We start from the raw sequence: 26,255 nt of genomic DNA, 5'->3' as shown, positions 1-26,255 counted from the left end.
AAATTTCTCGTCTCGCCTCGCCAGTGGAAAATCACCTTAACTTATTTATATAACAATAAATAAACCAGTCTGAACACCTACACACTAACAGTTGTGATAAATTGATTTCAAAATTATATTACCAAAACAAATAATTATTTTTAGCTATTTTCAAAAAGTAGAAAGTTCTCGATGCGGCTATTTTTTTTTGGTAGGTACATCAGAACTGTCAAATATGTAACTTTCGATTTGGTCCCATTTAAATTTGAATAAAAAATATTAACCAACGAAGAACAAACCAAAAATTACTCCAAACTTAGTAAGTAAAGTAATATACTGTTTTATTTGACCGATTTGTGATGAACGGACACAATTTGGGATCTCCTGTCAATTATAAGATTGTTCGATACAATACAATGTGAAACAATGTGCAATCACGTGGGATGACAATGTGCTATTACATCATTCTTCTTTCCCACTTTCGTATCACGTTAAATTTATTTAAGAATGATATATAATAATATAATGTTTTACAAGAAAATTTGTATTTCATGCATTTTTCTTAAATTAAATTCACCGTTGGTACAACTAATTAAATAGTTAAATAAATCTAAGTACAACAAAAAATATTTCATTCAATTTACTTCTTAAAGTGGGCAAAGTTGTACAGTCAAGGGCAAGATATCGACACGGCTAAAGTTGCAAAAATATGTATACACGGCCTTAATGTTAAGTGCATAAAGTCGTGTATACATAATTTTGTAACTTTGGCCGTGTCGATATCTTTGCCCTTGACTGTACCAACCAATTGAGTACCAGCAGTGATAAGGCCTCCCAAATTTTTCCCTTGTGATGTATGTTTTCCCTTTAGTTCAATTGTATTTTTTACTTAATCGTGTTTGAGTTTGTCAATCTTGTTTTGTCATACAATACATGCAATGATCTAGGATTAATGTCATCACATATGCTGTCTGAACATGGCGGTGATCTCCTCGACGGTCTTATTCTTTGTCTCCGGGACCTTCCGACTGATGAAGATGATGAAGAGCAGCTGGAACGCCGCAAATATAATGAACACGTTCGCTTTGAGGATAAGCTGTGGGAGAAATAAAAATGTTAATAAGCTTTTGTTAAAAAAAAAAATTTAATAAGCGTTTTTTTTTTGCTGACTGTCCTTCTTGTTGACTGTACTTGCATTGTCATTCAAAGTACATTTGCGTACCAAATTTCTAGTTGATGCCATTAACCGTTGAGGAGTTCCGTCCTGCGGAGATGATCCTGGCTAGACTACCAGGATGTCACTGCCAGATTATTGTATTGTCACCATATTTACTTAAGTATGTAATTTCAAGTCAATCTGACCACAGGAAGTAGGTCAAATTTAGCTTCTAAGATTTGACCCAAATAAATAATTAAACAAATAGGGCAAGCTAAGTAACAAGGTGGTAATCATTTCTAAAAACCTGTTTTTTCATAATGAGTTTTGATAATGAATAAAGAGAACTTTTCTATTGCTACGTATAAGTAGAAGTAGATGATTACGTACCTGAAGGGGCAAGAAGCTGAGCCCAACGATGAAGTTAGCGGCCCAGTTAACAGTCACAGCAACCGAGGCCGCCGCGGGCCGCGAGGACTGGTTGAACAGCTCTGACAAACAATTATAACACCGTGAATAGTCATAACTTTGCCCACTAATGAAATTGAAATGGGTACCTACGAGACAGGCTGTGCGTAGTATAGGAGCTAATATAACCACGACTGATAAAATATTATGTTTCCAGTGCAATCACTTCGAACTGGACTAACTATTGTATATTTTTAAGCCTGTAAAAACATACTTAGATATATAACTTAATTAAAGAATTCAATGGTAACTTTGCCTACCTACGGTAACTTTGCTTGCCAACAGTAACTTTGCCTGGCAACGATAATTTTGCCCACCTTCCTGTGCACTGCAGTGGGATATATTTAGATCTAGGTGATAATGATCTCCTTTATAATAGACACTTCAACACCGAAACACGAAACAGAAATTTCATTGAACTAAAAGAATTTCTTTGCTCACCCGCGACCTTATGATACTAAGTTTATGCAAGATATGCGTGTTCATGCAGTTCCTCCACCTCCACACTGTAAGAACACACACATACCTACACTGAAGCGTTTCTCATCTTCAGAGCAACACAACCGTACACCATGCTACCAGACGTAACATCTGATATGCAAATCTGATCATTGATATGGACCTCCGCAAAGTAACGCCTGATTCAATAAATTAGAAATTTCATTTTTCCTGATGATGATGATACCACTTACCAGTGACCAGGAACCAGGGGATGGAGCCAGGGCCCACGGCAAACATCACCACGAAGAGGATGACCAGCGCGATGCAGAGGTACGGTATCCAGGTGTAGGAAGTCTGGATGTGGAAAATAACATGTGGTTATATGTAGATGACAATATGTATGTATGAATAATTGAATATATATGTAGGTTAGCTGGAAGAGATCCCTTTTTAGGGATAAGCTCACCTTTGTTCTCCTCTCTGTGTATTTGTATTTTTATTTTTATGTGCAGTAGGACATAAAAGCCTTATGTAAACCCTTTATTGTACTAATACATAGAAAGAAATATAATTGACCAACGTTGAGATACAGTGAATGAATGCTTATGTAGTAGGTATGTAGATAGCTGGACATGTGAATAATATCAATAAATAATTTAATGTTTAGGTACATTCGTGATTTTCACTCAATTAAAATACCACAAACGGGACTTAGCACGCTAAACACACGAGTAATATTTACTTCGACGTTTCGACCACATTACAGTGACCGTGGTCACGAGTAGACTGAACTGTGGGGTGTCAAGTCTGCCTAGCAGCGCGAGGCCTTCGAATTACCCGCACTTGATCACAAAAAGTACCGGCACTACTACGCCGCACCTGGTCATTTTTATTTGTCACCCCATCACACAACACTCCTTTGTTTTTACCGATAACCATCACCTTTACCAATGAGGGCTATCGCGTATGAATTCGCCACCAGAGGCGCTAGTGTAGCGTGAGGTCTCCGAAATGTCAAATCTCATAGTTTTTGGGTGAGCTACGCGGGTTTATTTATAATTAGAATAATTTTGTGAATATTTTGCAATTTCTGAAATTAACTATGGCAAATATGCGTTCCGGGGCAATGGATGTTTGTGTTCTGAGACAGTTTTGTCTTTTGGAAACCTTTGTCCTCCCTTTTTTCCGAACAAAACGGGGACTTTGCAACACTGTAGCATACTCGATATTTTTATGGTACGGTTTTAAGGTGTATTAAATATGATTTTAATCTAAACTTTGTTTTCACGCCCGTAATAACAGACTTTGAAAGCCATACTTAAAAACCTCACGCAACAGTGCGCCATCTAGTGAGACAAAAAACGATAGACCTCATTGCGGCCTATTGAAACAACATTGTACAGTTCATTAAAGAAAGTAACTTAACAGTTTGTTAGCGAATTTGAGTTCAAATATTCGAACAATCAGCAGTTTTAATGTGATTTAATTTTTTCAGGCATTATAATTATCTCTGTTGGAAACAATAAAAAATTAGTTACCGCCTCACAAAGTTACATAATCATCATGTGTCATCATGTGTCAGAACAAATAAATGGAGTATAGAAAGTATCACTCACCGTATACAGCATGGCGACGTTAAGCGCCACGGTACAGACGAACATGCCAGTGAACCCGACCAGCAGCAAGGTCTTCCGTCCCGCCACCTCCACTAGCACCAAACTGACCACTGTCATCACCACGTTCATTGCTCCCATTCCTGGAAATACGGAGAATCATACAGGCTGAAATCTTCACGCGGAGAGGGGCGGTCTCGCCGAGGTCACAAAACACAGATAGTTCAGAAGTCAATCTCCTGTAATGTACTTCACTTTTCATACCTACGCTCGTCGGTCACTCTAGGGTTGTCAACTATGGCTTATGCACCAAAAAACTATCGTAGTAGTGGCACTCTTATCTAGTTATTTTATTTATTGTTGAGAATGAAAAGGGAAGAATGGAAATATAAATTAATAACTAAAAGATTTTATTTTAATGTCATAGAAAATGTCATAGAAAAAAAATTTGTCACAGAAAATATCTTGCGACGGTTTCGTTATGGCGAAATGCATGATTATTTAATTTAAACAACCGTATTATAACTGAACAGTTATAATACCTTCTTTTTAAAGATTGGTTTTTTGTATCTTTTTGTATTTTTTATTTCAATTCCAAATTTTTACTTTTACGGTCATCCCGTAAAACCTAAATTGAAAATACAAACTGAAATAAAGATGCACAGAAAAATCAGAAAATAAGACCATCACTGGGAATCGAACCCAGGTCCTCGTAATCCGTACCGCGTGCTATACCGCTACACCACTGATGGTCAACGGTACCGACACGAATTTCCCCTATGCACCTCATATCTCAGCTTGTTTGTTCTTACTTAGTCACTTAAGCAGTGACGCTAGCGACATCTATGCCGTAGCCCTCATCGAGAAACTTTTTTCGGCACTCCATTGGATTTTGGAACTAACCGCTCACCCGGACAAGAGATATCGTTACTAAGCAATCAAATTAAGATTGGTTTTTGGAATCTTTTTGTATTTTTTGACCATCAGTGGTGTAGCGTATAGCACGCGTTACGGATTACCGAGGACCTGGGTTCGATTCCCAGTCATGGTCTTATTTTTCTGTTTTTCTGTGCATCTTTATTTCAGTTTGTATTTTCAATTTAACTTCTTTTTTGTTCCCCTATTGCAGAAAAAAGTTCACAGACGCTTGTCTCAAGCGGGTGGCACTCGCGCTCGCACTGGTCCCAACCGGTCCGAGATATCGTGTCCGTGAGCAGTGTCTATGTGTGCGTATCTCGAGCGCACTTGTATGGAGATTGATTTCTGAACTATCTGTTTTGTGTCGAGGTACTACGCGTTGGCAACTCGTATCACGTAATTACCTTTGCTGATTTTTCTTTCCTTTTTGTACAATAAATAGAAATTTACTTAGAAATTTACTTTTTTTATTTAGATTTTTGAACAAACAAATAAAAATGTGATCGTGTTTCTATAAAGTTTGACTCAACCTAATATTTACCGCATTTACGTGAAAGTCACAAAGTAGGACAGTAGCTCTAAAAGTTTGCATTTTGCAAAATCTCTATGTGAGATATATTCAAGAGGAACGAAATTTTACTAGACAAATCTTGTGAGATTGGTTTTTTGGAATCTTTTTGTTTTTTTTATTTCAATTCCAAATTTTTACTTTTACGGTCATCCCGTAAAACCTAAATTGAAAATACAAACTGAAATAAAGATGCACAGAAAAAACAGAAAAATAAGACCTGGGACCTGGGTTTGATTCCCAGTTATGGTCTTATTTTTCTGTAAATCTTGTGAGATTTTTCGAGACAAATCTCACGAGATTTTCTAGGCAAATCTCACGAGATTTTTTCGAGACAAATTCACCAAGGAGGGTCGAAAAACCGACAAAATCGCCTTTCCTAACTAATGAGCACCACATTAAACGGCACTACCGGGTCAGTACAAACACTCAGACATTTATTGCGCCAAAAATAACCCACCTAAAGTAGCATACTGCGAATACGGCGCCTTAATGCTGGCTTGCGTGAATATCTCCGTCGAGAAGAACATGACTGCGTTGATGCCAGATAGCTGCTGGGCCACCATTATGGTCATTGCGATGAGGAGTGGCTGCCTGAGGGACCTGTTCCCGAAGAGTTCGCGAAGCGTCACTTTCTTGCTGACCTTGTTCTTTTCTGCTTCCTGAAATAATTAAAATAAGGTGGTAAGAACACCATCCTTGCTGCGTAGTACGTAGGTTCCCTTTTTTTTTTTATTCGACTGGACGGCAAACGAGCAAGTGGGTCTCCTGATGGTAAGAGATCACCACCGCCCATAAACATCTGCAATACCCCTGGTTGGTTGCGTTGCCAACCTAGAGGCCTAAGATGGGATACCTCAAGTGCCAGTAATTTCACCGGCTGTCTTACTCTCCACGCCGAAACAACAGTGCAAGCACAGCTGCTTCACGGCAGGATTAGCGAGCAAGATGGTGGTAGCAATCCGGGCGGACCTTGCACAAGGTCCTACCACCTGCAAAACCAAACGTTATGTATCCACTTTTTCGTATTACTTGTATAGAAAAGTGGATACTTATTTTAGGGCACCGATATTACTTATACCGATACTACTACTACCTACCTACTTTACTTAGTAAGTAGTTGTAGGTACTTACTAATATTACAAATGTGAAAGTAAATATGTCTGTTACCTCTATATGTTTAAATCGATGAACCTATTTAAATGAAGTTTGGTTATTTGTTATGCATGGGTAGAAAGTAAAGTAAACAAAAAAAAAAGCCGTGGTGGCCTAGTGGTTTGACCTATCGCCTCTCAAGCAGAGGGTCGTGGGTTCAAACCCCGGCTCGCACCTCTGAGTTTTCGAAATTCATGTGCGGAATTACATTTCGAAATTTACCATGAGCTTTGCGGTGAAGGAAAACATCGTGAGGAAACCTGCACAAACCTGCGAAGCAATTCAATGGTGCGTGTGAAGTTCCCGATCCGCACTGGGCCCGCGTGGGAACTATGGCCCAAGCCCTCTTGTTCTGAGAGGAGGCCTGTGCCCAGCAGTGGGACGTATATAGGCTGGGATGATGATGATGAGGGGTAGAAAGTAACTGTTTGGCGCAAGTGCTTTTGAAAATTCAAATTCAAATAGTTATTCTGTAAATAGGCCGCAGTGGGCTTTTTTACACGTCATTTTGTTTTAAACTACCAGCGCTTTCGGAAAGACCATCATTGCCAAGAAGAATGCGCCGCAAGAAACTTGGCGGAAAGTCATTGTTCAACTTATAAACTAGGTACAGTATAAAATTAAAGAAAAAATGTCATGAAGAAAATAATACAGGGATGAATAGGGTCCCTTAGTTGCAAAACTAACTGACACGCGACCAAGCGAAGCATTCTAGGATTGAACCACGAGCGAAGCGAGTTCAAAATAAGAATCCTGAGGGTAACCGAGGGTTTCAAGGCACAACATGCTTTTTTTACCTAATTACAACTGCAGGCACGGGTGCAGGTTAATTAGCACTCATACTATTGTTCAATATGCGTCCACCCGTTCCGTGCAAGCCACACCAGCTAGCATAGGCCCTTAGGCTTTGACTGACCTGATGCATCTCCTCCATCTCTCCGTGGACAGCTGCATCACCCCTCAGCCAATTCAGAGCTGAAATTAATAACATCAAAAAATTAAGCTTACTGCAATTAAATGCTTTTCAAGGATCAGTGTAAAGTTCCCAATCCACACTGCGGTGGCATGGGAAATACAATCCAATTAAATATAATGAAAATACACGTCACCTCTAGATTTTAGTTATAGTATGCAACAACCGATAAAAATGGGCTAAATATGCAAATATGCAATACAATACCACATAATCCGGTCTCTAGTTATTCCAAGTTGATATCAGCGCCATCTACCGTCAAACTGTCGAACTACTAACCTCGTTGCGCATGCAGTTCCCTTCCTTTATTCAGCAGCAGATACTTCGGTGACTCAGGGCAAAGCGGGAGCGTGGCGCATTGGATGATGGCTGGTATGGCACAGACAGCCAATAGCCAGGGCCAGCCGTCCGGTGTACCCAGGACTGACTCCAGACCCAGGACTTGGGAGAGGAGGATAGATATTGTTATCACCAGCTGGTAGACTGTGCCGATCTGTGAACAAATTTGAAGATAAATTCTCTTGTACTTATACCTATTGTAAGGATATTTCTGTTTTTCGCAGAACTTTGTAAGTCTATTTGTGCGTTTGTTTGTTACCTTATCACGTCTAAACCACTAAACCAATTTAGATGAAATTCGGTACTCAGTACTTAATTTTTACGCACACCATACCTGTGTAACTCAACAAACGTAGAATGCAGTTTGTTCCAGTGACCAATAGGTCCACCCATTTTTGCATTTAATACTCTTAAAATGCTGTTCTAAGCCTCGTATCAGCGACGCAGTCTGTTCGATGATCAGAAAATATAGGACCAGTTAAAGTTCCCCTCATGGGCCACCACTCCCTAACTTAGACGCGCTTCTACTTTGTCATTTTTTGTTTAATTGACTAAAGAATACGTGTCCAATAATTTCTGATTATCTGACTGAGGGACAGGCTCCTCTTCCCCACTGGGCACACTGGGCACGTGCCCAGGACCCCGCAATGCATTGGGCCCCCTAGTCCCTACTCCATTACCAAATGACCGATAGCTACTCCACTCTCGCCTGAAAATCACGCTTACATACCGAATGCAGCATGTTGTGCCCAGGGCCTCTAATAGGTGAAAGACGGCTCTGCTGAGGGACTAAAATTAATGAACTAAAAGAATTTCCTTGCTCACCCGCGACCATACGATAGCTAAGCTTATGCAAAATATAACAACGTATATATTATGGTCTAACAACTGGTAGCATGGTGTACGGTTGTGTCACTCTGAAGATGAGCTCTGGTTGAGTTCGAAACGGTCAGTGTAGTGTGGTGGTGGTTGATGGATGGGTTTGTGTGATTTGTGTGTGTTCTTACAGTGTGGAGGTGGAGAAACTGCATGAACACGCATATTTTGCATAAGCTTAGCTATCGTAAGGTCGCGGGTGAGCAAGGAAATTCTTTTAGTTCATTGATATGGACCTCCGCAAAGTAACGCCTGATTCAATAAACTAAAATTAATGTTTTTTTTTACCCCGGAAACTACCCAATTCAGCTAAAACATTTGTTTTCACTTCTTCCGACAGATGGCGTTAGAAGAATGGGATAAGCTTTCACTTACAGAACCACGCAGTGACACGGGCGATATCTCCGCCAGATACATTGGAGCAAGGCCGGCGTTTAATCCACTGTTGATGCCGATGACCAGCCTCCCCAGGATGAGCAGCTCAGCCGAGCTGGCGACCTTCGCGCAGCCCTGGAACACGGCTGCCACGGCCACCAGGACGTTGTTTAGGAGAAGACCACCCTTGCGACCAAATCTGGCAATTGAGAAATAAACGTTTTTGATTAAGTAGCATTCTTAGGGCATCCGCTAACTCGCGCGAATACAATGCGAAGACCCGCCTCACGAACCGCAGCTCTATCAGATGACATGTAACAAGCACGCCGCGCCAAGACAAAAGAAAGATATAAGTAGTGTGTTCTTACAGCATGGAATGGAGGTGTAGACTTGCGGCGCATTCTTCTTGTCAATGATGGTCTTTCCGAAAGCGCTGGTAGTTTAAAAAATGACGTGTAAAAGTGCCCATTGCGGCCTATTTGCTGAATAAATCATTTGAATTTGAATTTTGAATCTGCTTGAACTACATTTGTTACACAGACGTAGCTATCGTAAGGTCACGGGTGAGCAAAGTAATTGTTTAATCCTATGACTGACGCCATTTGCATGGAGCGCCTGTTGAAAAATACCTTTAGTCCGGTTTCGTAATTTTGGTTTCGTAATTGACTACGAAGGAAGAATTATAATAGTAGATATTTTATTACCTAATACAAACATGATATATTTTTTTCACACCTCTCCTTCAGAAAAGTAACTTTTCCTCCCTGTCGGCTTTTCTAAGTGTTTTAGTGCAAATGCCATTTTTTTAAGTTGATAATTGTAAAGCCACGCCATTTTCTATGCTGGTCGTTTCTTAATTATATTTAAAAAAAATTGAGCTACTCGGGAGCAAAATTATTTTCATCTTGGGCGTTAACACTTGAATCCCTCATTACGCTCAGGATTCTATTTGAGAATCCCTCGCTACGCTCAGAATTCTATTGTAGAATCCTTCGCTACATTCTGGATTCAATGTACGCTATGCAATGTACGTAAATACACCATTTTGCTCCCTTGTGACACAAATAACTATTTTTTTATATGAGCAGCACTAACTGCGCGCGTCGCGTGCGACGGATTGTACCTGCGTCCGCGCCCGCAGGCGTGCGCCCGCGCAGTGCACCCGCGTCAGCTAGCGTAGGCCCTAATATTTGTACGGCTTTAATTCATGAGCGACCATGGAACCTTTTCAAAGGAAAAGTCATTACGATCTTCATTGTTAATTAATGCGATGTCACTATGACGTTTACTGTGAAATGGTTCCATTGCGGCTCATGAATTTAAGTCCTTGGCCGTACTACGAAATTCAAAGTCAAAGTCAAAAGATACCTGTCAGCGATGACTCCAGTCAGCATTCCTCCGATCATGCCACCCACACAGTACATGGCGACAGTCACGGACCAAATGGTGGTCACCTTCGGCTCTTTGGTGGCCTCGAGCGTCAGGTTGGTCCCAGAAAGCGCCTCGAATTGAAGCCATTTTGACATCACCTGTCAAATTGGCAATTTTTAGTATTGACCTTACAATACAAACACACACACACATCACACAAGACTCAATTTGTAGCATTCGAACATGGCGGATGTAGACAGCATCTAATTTTGGTATTTCTGGTTTCTTTGGGTACCTAGTTGAAATATAATTTTGATAGTGTTTTTATGCGGCGATTAACCTTAACCCCTTAACAGTAAACAGTGATCACAAAATTATATATTGCTCTCGTGTCTGTCATCTTTTAATGCGCAAGTTGTCTCCACGTGGTTTCTGGAATTTTACTATCAAGTTGCAAAAACTACAATCACGTACAACGACGCTCCCAAGAGAGCTTACTTCGACACTGGCGAAATTGTCCTAAAATAGCACAGAAGCCATATTTTAATTAAATAAATAATAAATAACACATCACACAAATGCTGATGGTGAATCAAGACACACAGCAGCGTGTCAAGTTCTAAAGAAGAGAACTGGCGATTATATTAAGGTCACAGCTCATTTGAGCCACCCGGCACCCGACCAGCACCGCCACGTTTTTCGGCGTCCACTTGTTGTAAACAGGTGGTCCACGGACGGACGCCGCGTTACGAGTGGACCTCGCGTGGTCCACAAATTTGCAAGTAGTCTCCTATGAAGGGTGGGTAGAGAGCGCCGCATCGCAAGCGAAATTCATAATTCATTATTTATAGCGTTTAATGCATTTAAGCGTACGAGCAGCGGGCTGGCTATAACTGAGTAAAATAAAAAATAAAAAAAATTGAAACTGTTTATTATAAATCAGAATATCATTACAAATTTTTTATAATTACTTAGCTAATAATCTTTATTATTTAAGATTTTATAACTAAGGAGTGCAAAGGGCGGGCGAGCCCTCATCTATAATTAAAATATAATGTTCACATATGTTTCCATGCTACATGCTACATGTGTGATCCACTTTCCGTCCGCGCATGGGAACCTCGCGAGTACGGCGATCCAGTGACGCTACGGAGATGGTGAGTGTATGCTCATACAAATCCGTATACAGAACGCTAACCGCTCGTGGCGAGGCGGTGCGGGTTGGTTGCTGAATGGCTCTAATGAGCCGTGACCTTTATCAAACTTACTTCTTGCGGAGCGTTGAGCACTCCAGTGCTGTAGCCGTGCTGGAAAGCCGACCAGCATGCTGAGGACACGACAGCGAACGCGAGACGAGGGTTCATGCCCTGAAAACAAGCAAAGTTTTTTGTAAAACTACAGCCTCCTAATCTGCGGTCACTGGTCCTAGTTTTTAGGGTTCCGTACCTAAAGAAGGAAAAACGGAACGCTTACTTATAGCAGTGTTTTTCAACCTGTGGGTCGCGACCCCAGGGGTCGCGTAGCCTCTTTATGAAGATGCTGGGAACACTACTTCAGTAAAAAAAAACTTTAAAAATATTTATTAAGCTTAATACTGGTCACAAAATAAAATGTATGTTAAAAAAACGGTTTTTTTGTATTTATTCGATTGCAATGTAGCGGGCAATAATTTTACCTATAAAAACATACGTGTCCTATAGGTTATATTCCTAAACCTAAAAATACTTCTATACTATTTATTTAGTTTTAGATTACTTTTAAGTTTCGCTCTTTTAATTTTACATTAACTGCCACCTACTGTTGTTTCTGCTGTAATGTAAGTAAATCGTTCAAAGGTTAACTGGAAGAGATCCCTTATGAGAAAAGTTTGCCTTTGTGCATCGATCTATCAATATAAACTGTTATTTTTATGTACAATTAACACATGCCAACAAAAAATACTGAAATCGGTTCATAAATGACGAAGTTCTGAGGAAAAAATATTAAACCGATTTAATAACCTCCGTTTTTTTAAAACAAAAAGGTCATAGTTTATTTTTAAAGCATGATGTAATTTGAGACACGTGGGAATCTAGTATGAGTCACTGTCTGTTGGATAAAGGGCACATCTTGACTTGTTATTAGAGTTCCGTATATCGTTAATAAACAAGCGATAAGGTTTTTTCGAAAAACCTAAGTAAGTTAAACTAAAAATCTCCGTTAAGGTTTAGTTAAGGTTTAGGTATGTCTTTAACGTGCCTTGAGATTTTTTGTACCTATTTTTGCTGCTCATGTTATATCGGTTTAACAAAATACGTCATTTCCAATCATATCTATTTAAATGATAATTATTTAAAATCCAATTTCTTGATAACATGTGACTTAAAAAATCTTATTTTATTTTTTCCTTATTGAAATTAGACGTATTACGAAATAATCACTAGGGTGTTTTTTTTATTTTCCTGTTAGATATATTGGTGGATTCAGCTTGCGGGTCTAAAAACTGAATTAAGTATTGAAACATATTTTGACAGTAAATTTACTGATAAAAATTTTGCTTAAAAAAACCACCTATTTTAGGGTACGATTTTTTTTACCATCTTCGAAAATATAGATTCTTAAAATTACACGTAAAAGCCGTATGCGAAAAAACATCCTTATGTCGACTTATTTCCAAAAAACTTGTAGAATGACCAGGCTAAAAAATATTTTATTTAAATCTGAAAACTCTGTTAAATGAGTATGTTTTGGAACATAATATCGTGATCTGAGTCTGTGTCAGTAGGGAACCATCTAAAATTGAACATTAAATAATTGCCGCATTAAGGTCTCTACACACAACACCGTATCTGCCATGACCGTAATAGGAACGTGTCAGAAACGGAACGCATACATGACACGCGACTAGGGTTGCCAACTTTTCACACAAGAAATAAACTATATTTACGTCTGAGAAGGGAAATAAACAGTATTTTAGAAAAATGAACAGTATTTTCTTCTTTTCATGTTTTAAAGACAAATTTTTGGGTGCTTCTCGCACAAGTTATAAATTCAGTTTCATTTTTAAAAGCCTCACAGCCTCGTCAGAATCAAAACTAAAATTAAGATAAATAAGATAGATAAGGAGGTAAATTTTTATTAAATTAACATTGGCAGATTCGTTCTGAACCACCACTATTGTAACTATATATGCTGCAGGTACTGACTTAGTGTGTGCTAGTGTTAGGCAATGTTGATGCTGAAAACAGTATTTTACATACTTTGTTTTAGTTCAACAGTAAAAAGTATAATGTAGTGAAAAAAAGTATAATACTGTTTTTAACAGTATAGTTATGATTGGTTTTTTGGAGTCTTTATATATTTTTTATTTCAACTCCAAATTTGTTACTTTTACGGGTATCCCGTGAAACCATATCGAAAATACAAACTGAGACATGGATGCATATAAAAACTAGAAAAAGAGATCAGCGCTGGGAATCGAACCCAGGTCCTCAGCATTCCGTGCTGCGTGCTATAACCCCTACACCACTGCTGGACAGACAGTATAATTAGCAACCCTACACGCGACGGCGACGGCTGCTTAGGAAACGTGCTAGTGGATATAGTCTCATACTTTTCAATACAAAGAATATATTTTTGCCTGCCACGTTGCTGTTACGATCATGGTACGATACGGTGTAATGGGCAGAGACCTTTGTACAGAACCCTACACTGCCTATGAGCCGACACTATTTACCAACTTTTTTGCTAAAGTTGATGTAATCTATTTCACGTCTATTAACCGGTTTGGTCGTTATTTTTTTAAGGCAGGAGATTGACCTAACGTCCAACGTTTTCTTGCGATGCGTGTCTTTGTAAGGAACAGTATTTACACGCTCAGTCAGGCGTTACTTTGCGAAAGTTCATATCTATAATGGACTACGAGTATAAACAATTAGGTACTCTGCTCACCCGCGACCTTAAGATAGCTACGTTAATACACAACAAATGTGTTCATGCAGTTCCTCAACACACTGTAAGAACACACACAAATCACACAAACCCATATCACCACCACTACACTGACGCGTTCCGAACTCAACCGGAATTCATCATCAGAGCAACACAATCGTTCATCATGCAACCATATCATGCTGTTCTTTTGTTATAAGTTTATACAAAGTGAGCATAACATGACATGTGTGTTACCTATTAACCTATGAAAGTTATTATTATTATATCAATTACCTAAAGTTAGTTCTATCTATGTATAATTCGTTCTTATTCGTTGTAGCATAAGTCCTATACCTACATACATATAAATATATAAAAGGTAATGTCCGGCAAATGTCTAATTAGGTAAAAGAACAACCAATTTTAAACAAAACCAATGCAATTCCATTTAAAACCTAAATTTATACGCACTAAGGTGTATTGTCTTAAAAACCAAATAGATATTTAAGTCTTTTTAGACAGTTTTTAAGTCTTTTTTAGAATAAGTGTCGTTTTATTTTCAACCTAATTCGAATGAGAACAAGGTTGGTTATATATAAGCGACAATGACACTTTACGACCTTTTTAGTTAGGTTCCCGCTTAATGTCAACTCCTTTTACAGAAACAGTATGCTAATGTGGGAACAAAGTGCATTGTGTAATTGTCACAGAAAAAAAAAACAGTATTCAATATGTCACCAGGCACAAACAAAAAGTTTCTTTAATTTTGAAATGATTTTTAATTTAGAAATCAATCAAATCAATCAAAATCAAACAAATAAAACTAAGAATGTATAATTAACTATACAGTGTGTTGCCGGCAGACAGGCTTTTTTTAAAGGAGGTTAAAGTAACGTATTGCTGTAGCTGAACCATGATATTAATTTAATTAATAAACTAAAATTCACTGTTAACTTTCTAACAAAATTATACTAATTGCCAGCAATGTACAGCGAAGTAAATTGACTATTAAGTGTAAATGACAGCCGACAGATACTTCGATTATTACTCATATCATAAGCCGGAAGATGCCCACTGCCGAACATACTCCCCCTTAGAACGCCACAATGCACTTGCATCCACCGTTTGCCTGCAATTCTCGCGATGCCAGTCCACCTTTAGTTGAAGGCCTGCCAATGCTTCGTGAGTGCGAGGATTTTGCTCCCCCAACAGGGCAATCGCCCGGGGCCTCGCTCTGACAGGGGCCTCTAATTCAAATGGCTTTATTCACCTAAAATATCCATACTAATATTATAAATTAAGGAAATTCCTAAATGCTCTGGACTACAGAATGGGCAGGGGTTACAATTCGTACCTCAATGCTTTAGCTCACCATAATTTCTTGTTCTTAGAAAAGCGACGCACTCAATTCGATTTGATGTTCCTCTTTAAAATAATTCAAAGTTATGTGGACTCCCCCTCACTGCTTGGTAATATTTCATTCAAAGTTCCTCGATGCAATGCACGACATGAAAAATTGTTCTCAATTCCGTTCTCCCGCACTAAATATTGTACTAACTCTTACTTCAACCGTTGTCTCAGTTATTATAACAAAGATTTGTCTCACATTGATATTCTTGCCCAAAGAAACTGTATTAATTTCAAGAACCGTGTTATTTGCCATCTAAATGTTAAGTAATCGCACGCAGTTCCAATTTTCCAATTTTCTTGTTTAACTCCATAAGAATTGTTAACTGTTTTTGTTTTTCAGCGTATAAGGATTATTATCGTACCTGTTTTTACTTCAATTGCAATTGCCATTTTATCGCATCTACCATTCCTGTTTAATGATGTATGCTTTATTACTGTTATGGCACTCCAGGTCTATACCTTATCATGTCTTAAATGCTATGTTTAACTATGTAACTGTTTGTTGCCTTAATAAATTAAATATAAAAAAAAATGCGAAAGTGTGTTTGTGTGTTTGTCCGTCTTTCACGCCGTAACGGAGCAACGGATCGACGTGATTTTTGGCATAGAGATAGTTTATGGGCCCGAGAGTGACATAGGCTACTTTTTATCCCGGAAAAAGATAGATAGATTAGATTATTTATTTCCATAACAATTTTACATTGTGTCGGATATCAACAATAATTACAATTACAATACAATTACAATAATTACAACAATTTTAAATCCTATCATATCAAAAGTAATATTATTAATAATAAAACTAATACGTTTACACAACACAACAAAAATTCACACCAATTTTAATTTACTTATGCCGATAACCAAATACCACGCGGGCGGAGCCGCGGGCAAAAGCTAGTAGGTGATAAATTAACATTTCCAGTACAAAAACATATTTTGCTACATAATAGCATGCAAAGTGACCTTAAAACTAGACTAATTAGATTACCTCGCGCAACGAAACAACGCAAAACAACAATTAAAAAAAATGATTTTTTAACTATATTTTCGCATCACATACTTTTCACGAGGGCCTCGCAAAGACCTGCCGCCCAGAGCATCGCAATGGGTAAGGCCGCCGCTCCCCCAACGATTGTCTGCATTATTAGTTACTGTTTAAAAGTTGATTACTGTTGCATTGTTTATTAAGAAAACATGTCGTGTACCGGGAACCGTTGTGTGCGATCGAGTGGCGATATAAACCGATGAAGCAATACTTCGAAACAGTTGAATCAATCGATATTTATAATCACACTTAGCACCTCAAGTTTTCACGGCGGCAAAAACAAAGCTGTGGGCCTCAGTTATCTATAGGTCAAGACACGGCTATTTGTTTGACCAACGTCGAATACTTTAAACAACTTATGAAGAACTATGCCAGGCCACAGATGTTAAACTCAAAAGCCGAGTTTAGACTTGCAAGAAAAATCGTGTAAGTTACGAACTAAAAGAATTTCCTTGCTCACCCGCGACCTTACGATAGCTAAGCTTGCAAAATATGCGTGTTCATGCAGTTCCTCCACCTCCACACTGTAAGAACACACACAAATCACACAAACCCATCTATCACCACCACCACACTACACTGACGCGTTTCGAACTCAACCAGAGCTCATCTTCAGAGTGACACAACCGTACACCATGCTACCAGTTGTTAGACCATAATATATATGTTGTTATATTTTGCATAAGCTTAGCTATCGTAAGGTCGCGGGTGAGCAAGGAAATTCTTTTAGTTCATTGATATGGACCTCCGCAAAGTAACGCCTGATACAATAAATCGTGTAAGTAAAGCGTAAAGCCAACGAATAGAGGTCAATCGAGCGCCGCAATGTAATGCAACTTTGCACATTGTCACTTCAAAGTTCAATATCTCAAAAACGGCTGAACCGAATATGCCTAAGGACCATCGCTAGAAAACCTGCTTTCAAATAAAAAACACCGCATTCAAATCTGTCCACCCGTTTAAGAGCTACTGCCACAGACAAATACACAGACACACAGCGGTCAAGCTAATAGCACCGCCAGAAACGCCGCCTTATCTGGTTTTCCAGTTAACTCAGTGCTAAGCTAAAGGTTCACTAAACTAATTATAAGGTCGAATTGAATAGGCTGTGGTTATTATATCAGCTTATCGTACTTCCTCTAATAACAATAGTACATTATTATAATATAATGAGCTACACATTGGTGTTAAATATAAAGCGTTCTTGATAAAATATATTACCTAACTTAAGCTTGCTGTCGCGTGGTATCAATTCTTACCGGATTACCTAATTTGGCACTGATGTTAATACATCAGTGTAATTTGGGGACTTATCGGAATATTGAAAATTAATATACTCGTATTCTAATGTTAAAAAGTCGATGGTCAAAATATCGAACTTCGTAATATGATTGATTGATGTCCTCCATAAAGCCTCCATATCGTGTCCGACAAAGCCTTTGTCACAAAGGCGAACCTTTAGGCTTGTTTATTATGTGCCCGAATATGGCTGGCAAAGCCAAACTTAGTCTCAAAGGTCCTATTACGGGGCGCGCAATGTAGTTGACCACTATCATTATACGTGTAAGTGTAGGAAGGTTTCGGGCGGGTCTTTATAGTTAGACGTTTGGCATCCAGGTGTTCCAAGCGATGCGTCTCGAAATTTGCAACAGCCTCATTTACGCGAGATCTTCCCAACTCTCGCATGGGATGTTACATGCGGTAAGGTGGCGCTTTAGGGCGTCCCTCACTTCGTAATATAGAGCCTGGAGGGCTACTACGACCCACGACATTCGAAAATCGAAGTTCTATCGTATCGCCCCTCTCACTCTCGTAATATAAGCGTCAGCGGAATGGCAAGCTGCATTTCGTACTAGCCCCCTTGGTCCTGCAGCGTGTTCTGAGAAATGCCAAATGGCAAACGGGTTCCGAAACCAGAGTAGCTACGTGAACCTACCACATGTAAAGATAACTGTACCATAAATACCTACAGGGACGGACCGAAATTCGTTTCACATTCGGTTTAACCGAATTTTGGCAGCTTGAGCCGAATTTCGGAATTCGGACGAAATTCGGTTTAAATGCCGACCATTCGGCACTAGAAAAAAGTACCTACTTGCACTATTTCGACTGAAATTAGACTGAAATCAGTAAAAAAATGAGTACTACTTATTATTTTAATAAACATCTTGATTACAATCCGTAAATTGATTCACAAACTAAACATTAAGAAACAATTAGTAAGTATATTTAATTATTAAATGGTGTTTTCAACAATCAAATTCAACAATCTCTTATCAGTCTGCTCGTATAAAATACACTAGAGGCAGGTTATTGAACCGAAGTTCGGTTTTTTTTTATTTTTACCGAACGTTCGGCCGAAGTTTGTATTCGGCTCAAACTACATTCGGCCCATCACAAATACGAACTGACAAAATACCACGTGGTCGGAGGGTCGGACAAAGGAAAAAGATACATTTTAATTCTTAAAGCGTGAACGCGGAACTAATAAACTGACTTTCGCATTTACATGGTGTAAGTACTATAATTTAACCCACGTTAAGGCTACTGATTACTAGTATGCAAGTACAGTCAATAAAACAGTCAAAGTACATTCAGCAAAAAAGCTTGCATCAAAAAAATACTTACTTTAACATACACTCCTTATGATTGTTTTTTATAAAAATACATAATATTTAACTAGCCAAGAATAAGTCAACATTTACCTAATAATATAATGTCTAAACAATAAAGATAACGCTAATTGACATAACCAGGCCGCCGTCCATTGTAACTAGCACTAGACGTGACCAAATATTTGATGTTTTCAAAATGAGAAAGCCTTCAGTTTATACGAGAACTATCAATCCGTCCCGGCTTCGTATTTTTATCCCCAGAGGGGTGTTCAATCAAACAGTTTTGTTTCCCAAACAATTTGTATGGGAACACCTTTTGAAGTCGCGTTGCTCCATGAGGAAGCACTACGAATTAGCCCGAAACATGTCGAGCTAAACTCGATTTTAGACGTGAGTTATCCGCATTCAAAGGGAGGGGAGTTGGGCCTCCGGAACTTCCACTCACTGTACGAAACACAGTAGCAAAACTACTCATGCTGGTATTCTGTGGGAGTGTGGTACTAACCCGGTTGAGCCGGCCCATTCGTACTGCAGCCAGCAAGTGGTTACAGTAAGGCTCTACCACATAAAAATATGTAATTTTATTATATCACCTTTACCACAAGGTTTTGTATATGATATAAACACAATATTACTTATTTTTTGTGTTGAAACAGTGTCAGGAAATTTTTTTTTTAGTGGACAACTGAAAATGGACAACTTTTTGAGAAATAGTGATATGTAAGCGTAAGTAATTTTAAAATAGCATAGGTATGTACAGGTCATCAGCAGCATTAATATCTGCCACAGCGGAGCGTGCAAAAATATCTGACATGTCCTTCCGGCCCTAGACATAGAGTCGTATCAAATATTTATGCACGCTTGTTGTGTCAGATATTGGTGCTGGTGACTGTACATTACTTTTAAAGTGATCTCAATCAATTGTTTTGCTTAAAACACAAGTGTATTGTTCAGAGTATTCTTGGATATCATTAAATACCCAACCAGCAAAATCCCTCTTACAACCATCTCAAGACTATAAATTTTCACTCTAATATTGATTTTATATCATCGTATAAGCCTGGATTTGGGCACAAATTATAAGCGTATTTATTTTAACATCGTCCTAATATCAGTCTTATTGAATACTGTTCGCATTTACAATAATCTTTACAAAACTAATTTAAGCTGCCTTAGGCTAATATCGCTTTTACGTAAGTATTTTGTAAGCCTGCATAGGCTTATATTGGCCCAACGTTAGAATCTTGTGAGCCTAAACAAGCTTATTTTGATTTTATGTACGACCACACAAAATTTTGAAACATTTCGCGTGCATTATGCTCGGTGAGTGAACTGCAGCGTGGCAGAATAAAATATAGTAGTGACAAACTGAATGCAAGTATAATAATAGTAGTAATATTAATAACGTGTTTGTTATCATTGGTGGTTCTTTATGTTGCGCGGTAAGTATTTACGTTGGGAAATATTATTTACTGTAAAGTAGACCCTGTTTTACGCTTCAAATTTCATGCGCCCACTCAAATAATCAATTAAAATAGTATTTTTTATCCTCGTATATTTGTTTATTTCTATAATTGTAGTGAAAATGATGCCATTGTTATAGTTGCACTTTTCCAGCGCACTATTAGACTATTGTAAGATCATTTACTCTAATATTAGCATTCTGAATACCAATGGTACGGCCATGTTGAATTAATTTAGGGTTCCTTGCTTTACCTACATAAAACATGAACTGTTTAACCTTTACCTGATTTTATCCTAACCTGATCACTCGACTTTATAAAAACAAATATACTAAAAGTTTTTACTTTTTATTTAAGTGACAACGTTGGTGATGTAAATGGCTGAGAAGAAGATGAAAACCATAAAATCAAACAAATATTAGGAAACTGTTCACATAGGGAAATAATATAAAGAAAGTCGAAGAAGATCGAAGGCGAGGGCTATAAACAAGCTATCTGAGGCTTTCTTTATAATTTCCCGTGGTGAGCTTATGATGTTAAGCGGAATAATATCTGGAATGCACATTAAACGTTCCAAAATATCATTCAGACTTCATTAAGCTACTATGCCAAAACATTCCTATCCTAGAGACAACTCACTAATGTGTACTGTCTGTTTGTTTGTTTGAAGCAGTGTTCGTGCATCCTTTGGTAGAACATTATTTAATCTTCTGTTTAAAATACATAGCAATCCATTTACGTTTGCACGTGGTACATTAAAGTTTAACGCCCATTTTTGTAAATCACTTTTTAAGGCAAAATCTTTTTCATAATCGGTTTCGTCCTCGGTCGAAGATTAATTTTCACTGACATGATCTATGTCACAGACTGAATCTCTGTCCTCTATATCGACTTCTTGCATGAAATCAAATCCTGCAGAACCCTCACCAATATTTTTCTCAACACTAACTCGTCTGGTGTTTTTATGTTATGTCTGACATTCTTACAAAAGCCTTTATCAAAACCATTATAAAATCAAATGAACTAATATCATTCTAATATCTTACTAAACTATTGCTATTGATCTTATAATAGCTTTAAACAAGATCAAAAAAGTATACGCTTATAATGTTCTTATGTTATGCTGATATTAGTCTGACATTCTTACAAGAGCATTTATCAGGACCATTATAAAATCAAATGAACTAATATCATTCTAATATCTTACTAAACTATTGCTATTGATCTTATAATAGCTTTAAACAAGATCAAAAAAGTATACGCTTATAATGTTCTTATGTTATGCTGATATTAGTCTGACATTCTTACAAGAGCATTTATCAGGACCATTATAAAATCAAATGAACTAATATCATTCTAATATCTTACTAAACTATTGCTATTGATCTTATAATAGCTTTAAAAAAAGATCAAAAAAGTATACGCTTATAATGTTCTTATGTTATGCTGATATTAGTCTGACATTCTTACAAGAGCATTTATCAGGACCATTATAAAATCAAATGAACTAATATCATTCTAATATCTTACTAAACTATTGCTATTGATCTTATAATAGCTTTAAACAAGATCAAAAAAGTATACGCTTATAACGTTCTTATGTTATGCTCATATTAGTCTAACATTCTTACAAGAGCATTTATCAGGACCATTATAAAATCAAATAAACTTAGAGAATGGTGCTATAAGAACAGATATTCTCAAGTACAATGAGTCTTCGTAAATGTTATTGTAGGAGTAAGAGGCTTATAATAGTATTATAAAATGAGCTTATATACATATATGAGCCTAGGTTATAAGATAGAGAGTTCTTGAGTCTGTACTAGCTTATCTAAGGCTAATATAAGAGCAGTAACATGTTCCAAAACAATTATAAGAGTGCTATAAGCCCCACCACTCTCATAAAGTGCGCAATCCAAGACTTTTTTGCTGGTTGGGTAACCTATAGTAAATTAGGTACACACAATTAGTTCCACGTAAAGATAAAATTCTCGCGGTTTGCGCTGCAGCGTGGCTATAAATAGCATAACGGTGTTCTTCCGCATGCTTGCCGGGAAACGGTTCGGCGCACGCGCAAGTTAGGGCTACCTATTACAATTACTTCTATTTTTAAGAAACAAAAACATACATTCGTGACAACGTGGGACAAAAAATAAAAACAAGAATAATAATGCACATGTCTACGCCACGCAATGGCTCTATTTACTCAACTGCTCGAAGGAGGGTTATTGATTCTTCATTTTATTGTCCGTCTATCTTCACACACACGCACGTAAATAAATAAATAAATAAATAAATAAATATCATGGGACATTTGACACCAATTGACCTAGTCCCAAACTAAGCAAAGCTTGTACTATGGATACTAGGCAACGGATAAACATACTTATATAGATAAATACATACTTAAATACATATTAAACATCCAAGACCCGAGAACAAACATTCGTGTTATTCACACAAATATCTGCCCCGGCCGGGATTCCAACCCAGGACCTCAAACTTCGTAGTCAGGTTCTCTAACCACTTAGCCATCCGGTCGTCCCACGTATCCACAACATGTATAAAAACACATATTAGGTACTCGTATACGCATTCGTTCGCACTGGGCCCGCGTGGGAACTATGGCCCAAGCCCTCTTGCTCTGAGAGGAGGCCTGTGCCCAGCAGTGGGACGTATATAGGCTGGGATGATGATACGCATTCGTTTCGTTTGCAATGTACAAATAAAATAAGCACGAGGGCGTCACACGGGCGATCTGAGGGAGTGTGAGGCAACCACTGAATAAGCCACTACATAGTGGTACCAGCCAGGCATACCTACCTACTAGTAGCGGAGATCGTAATCGCGGAGTGAGCCACCCCTGCCTATACAGGATGTTTGGCAGATTGATGGACGTATATAGGGTTAGATGGGGCCATATGCAGAGATTTTTTATTTTTATTCTTCAAATACTCCGTTTTCATTATTTTAAATCTTTAAAAAAACCTTTGGGCCCAAGTGATTTTTTTATGCTCGACCACGTTGCATATATGGCCCCATCTACCCCCTATACCTTATATCCATCCATCTGCCAAACACCCAGTATATGGCCTCTCAAGCAGAGTGTCGTGCCGTAAAACTGTGTATCGTAGGGTAAAAGCACGCCAGAGAAGCGTTTTCAAACTTTTTAAATGTAATACTATTACTTATTCTGTGATTTAACTAAACGACCAATCTATACTAGTCAAAAGAAGGAGAGGCCACTGGAGATTCATCAGTAAAGTAAAATAAAATCAAGAATATGTTATTGTTTTTATCTGAATAAGTTTAGTTGAATCAAAAATATTTGTATTGTGTAAAGATTATAATTTTATTAGTATTTTTGTTTTACCAATGAAACTTACGTATTAGGAGCCATTTTCTTAAATATCAAAGATATTACAGCAAGGACTTCTCGACATTTACGTATTAATACTTTAGCAATTACTAAAAATAAAACACTTAGAAGTTTTAACCACTTTGCACCGACTAAAAACCTGATTTCAAATAAAAGTTAAAGTTACCCGTTTAAGTGCTACGGTGCCACAGACAGACACACAGACACATAGCGGTCAAGCTCACGGAAGAATAAAAGATCAAACTCATAACACCCCTCTTTTTGCGTCGGGGGTTAATAACGGAGGATTTTTTTGAAAAGTAGGTAACTATAAATAACAGGTAAGTAGATAACTAACTACTTAGCTACATAGTTTAGATTTGGTATTATACATATAAGCTGCAGCACATTTGCAGTTTAATTACATAGAATACATACTTACTACACTATTTTAATCATTTTTGAATGTTTTCAAGTAATATGATAAATATAAAATAACAATTTAACTTAGAGCTGCTCGTTTTATTTAAAAAAAAATAAGAAAATATTTTCACACTAACTCGTAAAAGAAAAGACAAACCAATTGTTAAAAAAATCCACTTGTTTAATAAAATTCATACGCCTCATGCCATAGATAAACAACATGTGTTAAGTAGGTATGTAATATAAAACACCTATGAAAACAAAATACCATTTCTCCGGCAGTCAACGCCGCGCTTTCATTTAAAAAAAAAAAAAAACAAAAAACTTACCGCCATCCTGTCCTGAATAACGGGAAATCCAAATAAAACTTAAAATTTTAGCACGCACACAGTTTTCGTAACACACAACTCAGTTCTTTATTACAATTAAAAATATTTACACTATTTTCACTCAATTTTGATGTTTTAACCCGAATCGTAATTAAATAAGTTGGTTTGTTGACTGCGTTATGTTACGGCATCGATGCCATCCATAGGACGCGCTGTTCCGAAATGATTCGAATTTCAAATGAAGTGACGCGCGCTTCGGTGCGGTTTGCGTGACGTCACAAACCGGTCCCACCAGACACCATGTTTGAGCAAACCAGCGGAAAAGCGCTGACGTTTAACCAACTGCTTTACAATAAAACAATTAATTTTGTAAATCGTACATCAGCAATTAAGTATCCTGCAGATCTTGTGATTTTGGACGATTTTGGTGTACACAGGTACCTACACGAAATTAATCATTACCAACTTTGCCTATTGCTGGTATTTTATTCAACTAAACAAAAAATTACAAAGGTTAAATGCAAAGTTCGGGATTGGGGACCCCATACGTCACTGCGTGCCAGTGTCGCACGGCGTGGAGTCACGCGGAAGTTCAACTGGCTATAATGTTCATCTTAACTAACAAAACATGTTAACTAACAATACGCGTCCAATATTTTTTTTTATCTAACAGACTCATTCTGAAACTTCAAACAAGTACATTTAAACAAAAGGGCCTATACACACGTTGTATTTTTTGACGCAGTAGCCCCGTAGCCGTAGACGCGCGTGTCGCTAACATCCGTACATAGCCGTTGAGGTTAAAGCGCTAACTCCGCTTTTCCGTCAAAAGCACTGACATGTGGAGCGCGGAGGCTCGCCGCTACGTTACCAGTATACACACTCATCTATGGCTACGTTTGCTCTTGACCTCCGAGCGTATAGTCCTTTCCATTCGCCAGTGTTACTATAAGTACGTGTGTAATCCAAGCCTCCAACAAACAACGGCCAGCCAATTATTTTTAGTCAAACCACTCATCATCATCATCCCAGCCTATAAAAGTCCCACTGCAGGGCACAGGCCTCCCCTCAGAATGAGAGGGCTTGGGCAGTAGTTCCACGCGGGCCCAGTGCGGATTGGGAACTTCACACACCATTGAATTGCTTCGCAGGTTTGTGCAGGTTTCCTCACGATGTTTTCTTTCACCGTAAAGCTCGTGGTAAATTTCAAATGTAATTCCGCTTCCGCACATGAATTTCGAAAAACTCAGAGGTGCGAGCCGAGGTTTGAACCCACGATCCTCTGCTTGGGAGGCCATAGGTCAAACCACTCGGCCACCACGGCTATTTAAAAAAAAACCGGCCAAGAGCTTGTCGGACACGCCCAAAATAGGGTTCCGTAGCCATTACAAAAAAATTAAGTAATATTTTTCTAAGGATTTCGTATTTTATACGGAATCTTCCAAGTTTAGGTATATTTTATACC

General features: G+C 38.1%; 1 protein-coding gene across 1 annotated transcript; it reads right to left on the bottom strand.

Annotated features, from left to right (window-relative positions):
- Positions 1-318: 318 nt before the first annotated feature.
- LOC141444944 (solute carrier family 2, facilitated glucose transporter member 1-like) lies at positions 319-25,028 on the bottom strand. Its single transcript, XM_074110730.1, has 11 exons — positions 24,791-25,028; positions 11,501-11,599; positions 10,230-10,390; positions 8,862-9,060; positions 7,551-7,764; positions 7,215-7,273; positions 5,604-5,805; positions 3,661-3,800; positions 2,296-2,398; positions 1,526-1,626; positions 319-1,075 (listed from the first exon to the last, which is right to left on the bottom strand). The coding sequence occupies exons 1-11, from the start codon at positions 24,794-24,796 to the stop codon at positions 938-940; spliced, it is 1,422 nt and encodes a 473-aa protein (XP_073966831.1). The 5' UTR covers positions 24,797-25,028; the 3' UTR covers positions 319-937.
- Between the last annotated feature and the right edge of the window lie 1,227 nt (positions 25,029-26,255).

This window comes from Choristoneura fumiferana, chromosome 30 (assembly GCF_025370935.1).
Source record: "Choristoneura fumiferana chromosome 30, NRCan_CFum_1, whole genome shotgun sequence".
In the NCBI taxonomy this organism is placed as follows: Eukaryota; Metazoa; Arthropoda; class Insecta; order Lepidoptera; family Tortricidae; genus Choristoneura; species Choristoneura fumiferana.
The sequence above is the reverse complement of the archived record's forward strand: the minus strand, read 5'-3'. Positions and strand labels throughout refer to the sequence as shown.

Excerpts from the sequence above, each read along its gene's own strand:
- LOC141444944 (XM_074110730.1), bottom strand. Across the intron at positions 7,765-8,861 it reads CCGTGTCACTGCGTGGTTCT|ATCGGCACAGTCTACCAGCT; the intron begins GTAAGTGAAAGC and ends ATTTGTTCACAG. Across the intron at positions 1,076-1,525 it reads TCAGCTTCTTGCCCCTTCAG|CTTATCCTCAAAGCGAACGT; the intron begins GTACGTAATCAT and ends TTTCTCCCACAG.